The sequence below is a fragment of the Procambarus clarkii genome, chromosome 27 (genome assembly GCF_040958095.1).
Source record: "Procambarus clarkii isolate CNS0578487 chromosome 27, FALCON_Pclarkii_2.0, whole genome shotgun sequence".
NCBI lineage: Eukaryota > Metazoa > Arthropoda > Malacostraca > Decapoda > Cambaridae > Procambarus > Procambarus clarkii.
The window spans coordinates 24745315-24752814 of NC_091176.1; the positions used below are offsets into that span (position 1 = coordinate 24745315).

The 7500-nt window shown below is 44.4% G+C and overlaps 1 protein-coding gene across 1 annotated transcript in view; it reads left to right on the forward strand.

Moving 5' to 3' along the window:
• Positions 1 to 7500, forward strand: part of LOC123762519 (NADH-quinone oxidoreductase subunit N-like) — a 40904-nt gene extending 33404 nt beyond the window's left edge. Inside the window, exon 3 of the mRNA XM_069332145.1 lies at positions 7308 to 7500. Within this exon, the coding sequence (XP_069188246.1) occupies positions 7308 to 7500 (193 nt within the window). The remainder of the gene's footprint in view (positions 1 to 7307) is intronic.

Here is a 7500-nt window from a genome sequence, read left to right on the forward strand (position 1 = left end):
TGCAGATTAGAAAGGATTGATGTTTTGATGAGATTGTGATCCCAGGCAGTAAAGGTCTCGGGGACTATATAACGAACACCGTGACAATGGGAGGATCCAAGATAGCAGCAGCAGTGATACATACAACCCTCCCTAAATGACAGTAGACCTAGAGAGAAGAATGACAGCAACTATTGCTATAGTAGACAGAGCAGCCTGTCACTTGTAGGGTGATGGGAGACTTCAACCTGGACCACACCTACTGGGAGAACACAGACCCACATGGGGGCACAGGTATCCGGGGACCTGAACAAAAGTGTCAACAAAAAACTTTTCAAGCCAACGTGTCAGAGCCCCACAAGAATGGGAGAAAATAATGAACCAGTCAGTTGTATAATAAGTCAGATGAAACAGGGGACCACCTTCAAAGTGGGAACACAGCCAATATATTCCCAATGTATAACAAGGAAGACAAAGAAGGCACTGAACTACAGGCCAGGGGGCCCTAACTTCCATACCATTCAAGTTGACGGAGAAAATTTTAGTAACACATCTAGAGGGAAGGGACTTCATCACGCGCCATCTGCACGTGGTCAGGGATGGTAAATCTTGCCTTAGCAATTTAGTACCTATGTCGCTTATGACCAGACGACAGAAATGAGACAAGGCAGAGAAGGATGGGCAGACTTTATATTTCTTAATTGTCAGAAAGTCTTTGACACAGCACCCCGTAAGAGATTGACGTATAAATTAGACAAGTGAACAGGAGTGAGAGGGACGGTCGCCCAGTGTACAAGCCAGCAGCTAAGCAGCAGTAAGCGAGTTACTGTGAGGGATGTGATCTCAAGAGTGGTGAGATGTGACTAGTGAAGTATCACATAGGTCAGTACACGGACCTATTTTATTTGATATATGTGAATGATCTTCCAGGAGGGGTGGGGGAATAGACCCAGTTTTCTCAATGTCTGCTGATGAAACTATTGCAAGGAGGATTAGGACAGGAAGATAACAAGAGACCACAAGATGACCTAGACTAACTGACAGAACAGAACAACAAGTCGTTAACGTAACTACTCCTATACAAAAACCTGCATATGGAATTAATCGGTACCTTGTACATCACATGGTAGGCAGGGTACCTGGAGGTGCCCGGGTTGACCTCAAAGTGTTGCGCCACTCATGAGTCCTGCGATTGATACAGTGCTAAGCCACGAGTCGACTCATTACCCGGGCTGACCCGGCCACCAAAGGGTTGCGTCGTGGGGGCCGACCTTGACCTGCCTGTGACATTCCTTGCTCTATACTTATATATTCTAAGATAGCGTAAGGTAATACAAATTTAGGGACACGGTCAGCCACCTTTCACTGATTCGGTGGTGGTCGTTATGAGAGGCGACCCGCCTTTTACTGGGAGCAGTGGGTCCAACCCACCTATAAATATCCATAATTCCCCCCCCCCCCCAACCATTCACCCTGCAAAGTTGGGCGAGGCTAGCCTCAAGCGTCTGGCCTGCAACCTTGGACTGACAGATATTCTCTCTTATAGATCTATATGTCAGACTACTCTTACAATAAGTGGCTCCATCATAGAGTTCATATTTTGTCAAACACAGGACAGAACTTGAGACAATTCAGAGGTAAGCCACCAGACTTGTCTCACAAAAGAGAAGCGCGCGTTACACTGGAAGAATGAATGAAGAGTTATTGGAGACTTAATCACCGCATACAAATTTTTCAAGGGATTTTTTTTTTCTACCACAAACGTGGCCACACATTTAAAATGCTAACCAGCATATATACATTTTCTTCTATCCTCCATGGACAGGATCAAGGGTATTGATAGGGCCAGACAAGGCCAGACTGTTTAGCAAATTTGGGACACGAACAAGGGGACACAGATGTATTTTTTGTGTGTGTGTCAGAGTTGTTAAGAAATGGACTGCACCAGGCAGTGATGTGGTGGAGGCTGACTCCATATACAGTTTCAAATGTAGATATGATAGAGCCCAGTAGGCTCAGGAATCTGTACACCAGTTGATTGATAGTTGAGAGGCGGGACCAAAGAGTCAGAGCTCAACCCCCGCAAGCACAAATAGGTGAGTACACATTCACGACTACGACCACACATTCACCACTACGACCACACACATTCACCACTACGACCACACACACTCACCACTACGACCACACACACTCACCACCTCGAGAATAACGGGACTGCCTCCCCCCCCCCCAAGCACCACTTGAGATTCACTACCAAACAGTTTCACCAATAAAGAAGGTTTATTCTGTCCTTGGCCTCAATTCTAACTCATCGACGACCCCGGCTGTATAACCAATCCCCCCCCCCCCCACGCACGCACAACCACCCCCCACGCACAACCACCCCCACGCACAACCCCCCCCCACACACATGCACGCACTTACACACACACACACACACACACCAGTTGATTGACGGTTGAGAGGCGGGACCAAAGAGCCAGAGCTCAACCCCCGCAAGCACAATTAGGTGAGTACAATTAGGTGAGTACACACACACACACACACACACACACACACACACACACACACACACACACACACACACAAATCTCAAGACGGCCTGATAGCTGAGTGGACAGCGCTCTGGACTCGTAATCCTAAGGTCCGGGTTCGATCCCCGGTGGTGGCAGAAACGAAATGGGCAGTTTCTTTCACCCTGATGCTACCTAGCAGTAAATAAATACCTGGGAGTTAGACAGCTGTTACAGACTGCTTCCTGGGGGGTGGGGGGTGGAGAGAAAAAAATGAGTTAGTAGCTAATAACAGTTAAATTGATTGACAGTTGAGAGGCGGGCCGAAAGAGCAGAGCTCAACCCCCGCAAGCACAACTAGGTGAATACACACACACGGAGAATGCGAGGAGATGGAGGAGAAAGGAAGACAACTCACATAGAGGAATTCAATAAAGAACTAGAAAAGTACAAAGAGAAAATTAGAGACGTACCAACAAGTTAGGCCAGCAATTAGGAAAGAACTGGTTACTAACAGTTAACTATTACAAAACACTGCAGATGGAAGTAATCCCATAATAATTTTATGGTGTTTAGAAAAGGAAATATGTAGACTGGACAGAGCACCAGACGAAATGAAAAATCATAGAGAAAATAGTAGGTTTAGGAGAAAGCCTCAATTCAAGGGAAAATGTCAGTGATTTTAGGAAGATAGGAAAATATGAGAAAGACAAGAACCGGCCCTTAAGGGTGACATTTAATGGAGTGAAACACATGACGGAAGTGCTTAGAAAGGCCAGGAAATTGCAGAGTGATGTGGATGGCAAACCTTGATCAACAAGACAAGACCTCTCACAGGAAAACAGAAAAAAGCAGAAAACAAGCCTCGATGAAGCAAAATGTCAAAAGAGGAATAGAAATGAAGAAAAAATCAATTTTTCTACAGTCTTAGGGACAGGAAATCTAATGAAATGGTACATAAAAATAAATCAACAAAGTCATTATAAAAAAGGTGAGTAAAGAACAATGAGAAAGGGAACATGTTCCTGAAAATTGTAATGACCAACATAGATGGAGTGAGATCATAAATACTGGAACTAAGAGATATAATTCAGCTCAAGGTCCCAGATATTGTCGCACTAACAGTGACGAAACTTGAAGAAAATATTTCAAATGAGGTCGTATTCCCAAGGAGCTCCTCAGTTTGGAGACGTGACAGGAAAACTAGGAAGGGGAGGAGTGGCTGTGCTGGTGAAAGAACACCTGAAGGTAAGAGAGTTAATATTTGAAAACCCTCCAGATGTTGACAAAATGGCATTGCAGGTCTGGAATCAGGATGATAAACTGATAATCGTAAATGTCTACAGCCCTCCGCAAGCAACACATGGACAAAGCAGGAACTGGATGACAAACGAGAGGGCCTGCTTGATGGGGTTCTGGGAGTTCTTCTACTCGCCAAGCCCGGCCCGAGGCCAGGCTTGACTTGTGAGAGTTTGGTCCACCAGGCTGTTGCTTGGAGTGCCCAGCAGACCCACATACCCACCATAGCCCGGTTGGTCCGGCACTATTTTTTTAGAAAACAGTCTCATGATGGTCATGAGAGAAATTGTAGTATGGGCAGATAGAGATGTCATGATTGTTGGTACTGTGGAACTTCAACTTGAAAGCAATAGACTGGGAGGCCTACGAAGCAAGAACGGAGGACATTTGGACAGAAAGATTTGTAAACCTCATTCTGGAGACATTTATGTATTAACACGTCAAGCAGGCCACAAGAATGAGGGAAGGAGATGTTCCGTCAATACTGGATCTAATATTCACTAGGAAAGAAGAGGAGGTATTTGACATCCAGTACCTTCCTCCATTCGGAAAGTGATCATGTCCTGATGGAAATTAAATTTGCTTTGCGATACAATCAAGAAGAGAATAAGGACATTGAAACAGTTGATAAACTCAATTTCAAGGGATGGATACTATGAGGAACTTAAATTTTTTTTTAGAATTAAAAATTTTATAATGAGTTTAATTGACCAGACTTGTTGCTAGGCAAGGAAGTAAATGAGATGTATGCGAAATTTTGCAAAATAAACGATGAAGGCACACAAACATTCATACCAAAACAGAGATGCAGGACCAGAAAACAGGATTGGTGCAATAGAAATTGTGAGAGGGCCAGAGAGGGAAAGAGAAGAAAATGGGTTTAATATCGGAAGAGGCCAAACCCGCAAACATTCCAGCATTACAAACAAGCAAGACAAAATTACACAAGAGTGAGACGTGAGGCAGAAAGGATCTTTCAGAAAGGTATAGCGGACAAATGTAAAACAGATTCAGGCCTTTTCTATAATTTAATTAAAAACGAGCTGTATGTAAAAGACAAAATCTAGATTTTAAGAACGGGGAACAGGACTACTGAAAATGAAAAAGAAATGTGTGAAATGCTAAATGAACAGTTCTAAAGTGTGTTTGTACAAAATGAGGATTTCAGAAAGCTGGACCAAATACCAATTCCAGAACATGCCATTGAATACATACAGGTATCGCAAGACAAAGTGGAAAATTACTCAAGGGGTTAGGAAGAAATAAAGTAGTTTCACATTGGGTGCTGGGAAGAAAATTTTTCTAACTGACAGATAGATGCGGTCGGTAATCAGAGACAATGTACCTGACTGGAGGAGTGTTACTAGCGGAGTACCACAGGGTTCAGTTCTTGCACCAGTAATGTTCATCGTCTACATAAACCATCTCACCATGGATCCTAAAAGCAGCAGCTTCAGCACTACACACCCCGTGTTCTTGTCTTCAACTCCTCACAAGAAACGGGGAACTTCCTGACATTTGGAAAGTGATAAATATGTTATCTATAAATAATAGAGGACGACAGGAGCCATTGAACTACAGACCAGTATTGCTAACAAATATTCCTTGTAAGATATTAAAGAGACTAATCAAAAGAAGACTCATCGATCATGTAGAACATATACATTTGGTTTGCAAAAATCAGAATGGATTCAGCAAAAGAAACTATTGCTTGACCAAATTATCAGACAAGATGACAACAGTCAAACAGGAAAGAAAGGGCTGGGTAGACTGCATTTTCCTGGACTGTGAAAGCTTTTGACACTGTTCCTTACAAGTAACTCCAATGCAAACTCGAAAAACAGGCTGGTGTATAGGGAAAAGTACTGACGTGGGTGAAGGAGTACCTTTCAGGAAGATGGCAGAGTCATAGTAAGAGAAGAACTATCAGAATGGAGAGCGGTAATGTGTTGAGCTCCTAAAGAGTCGGTATTACTTCCTCTGTTCTAACAGAGGAAGGAAGCTCATTCTCATCTACATTTGCTGAGGAAGCTAAGCTAATGAGGCGTGTGACTGATGGCGTGTAACGGACGGCGTGTGACGGACGAGTCGAGGCCCGAGTGCGTCACCGCGTCACAGCTACAAGCGGCGCCAGAGTATAGCAGCAGCAGGAAGCGTCACTGGCGAGCGGCGCCACTGAGAATGGTAATGTTGGTAACCTGCCTTGACCTTTCCCTCCCCCCCCCCCCCCCGCTCTCTTCCTGACTCTTCCTGCAGGAGACTCCTCTCCCTGACGTGTTCCATTCATGTACTCTCTGTCTGGGATCCTCAACTCCCTTTTGACGACACAATTTCAAGGACTCCCCCATTGATGACACCCCACTCACGATAGTCCATGGGAGGACACACCACTGAGGATGGACTGTTGAAGACACACCACTGAGGACACACAATTCAGGACACACCACTGAAGACACACTATATCTGCTTCAAGTTCTGCAGGAACAGGTCCAGACAGTTATCATGGAAGACTTCAACCATGGGAAGAGAGAGACCCACATGGAGGACCAGATACCTGGAGAGCTACTGGACGTGGCAACAAGAAACGTTCTAAGCCAACATATCAAGGGACCCCACAAGAATGAGAGGGGAAAATGAACCACTTAGACTCGATCTGATATTCACCCTAAATGAGTCGGATATAAGGGAAGTTAAGTTGGAAGCCCTCCTGGGAATGATCAGTGACCAAAGTGTACAAAGTGTACTGACAATTTGAATACTTTGGTAAAATTAGTGGTAATCTTCTCCCAAAAAATGGATCAGTTGTTCTACACTTTAGAGGGGGAGTCTAGCACCATCAGCCTTCATGGTGCCATAAGTGTGTTCTGGGGCGTAGTATTGTGTTGGTGTCGTAGTGTCGTGGTGTCGCCGTGGTGTCGTGTTGGTGTCGTGCGTAGTGCCGTGTTAGGAGTGTGGTGCCGTGTACCCACAATAGGTCCGCCCATCCGGTACAGAAAAAAAATGATCTATAACTAGGTAATGATTGTGTGTGCGTGTGTGTATACTCGCCTAATTGTGCTTGCGGGGGTTGAGCTCTTTGGTCCCGCCTCTCAACTGTCAATCAACTGGTGTACAGATTCCTGAGCCTACTGGGCTCTATCATATCTACATTTGAAACTGTGTATGGAGTCAGCCTCCACCACAACACCGCCTAATGCATTCCATTATTTAACTATTCTGACACTGAAAAAAATATTTCTAATGTCCCTGCGGCTCATCTGATTACTAAGTTCCAACTGAGTTCCGTTGTACGAGCACCATCTGCACTAAATAATGTTTTTATATACCCTATCAATTCCTCTTCAGAATTATGTATGTGGTATACATGTCTCCCCAAACTCTTCTGCCTTCCAGCGACTTAGGGCTCAGTTCAAGCAGCTTTTCCTCGTAACACATACCTCGTTCTTCTGGGACAAGCATAGTGACATACCTTTGAATCTTCTCCAACTTTGTCTAATGTTTGACTAAGTACAGACAACATGCTGGAGCCGCAGACTCCAGGATTGGTCTGACATATGTGGCATATAAGGTTCTAGATGATTCCTTACACAAATTTATAAAGGCAATTCTAATGTTAACCAACCTTGCATACGCCGCTGATGACATTCTCTTCATGCGGGCTTCAGGAGACATGTTCGGTGTGATATCAACTCAGAATGTGTTCTAG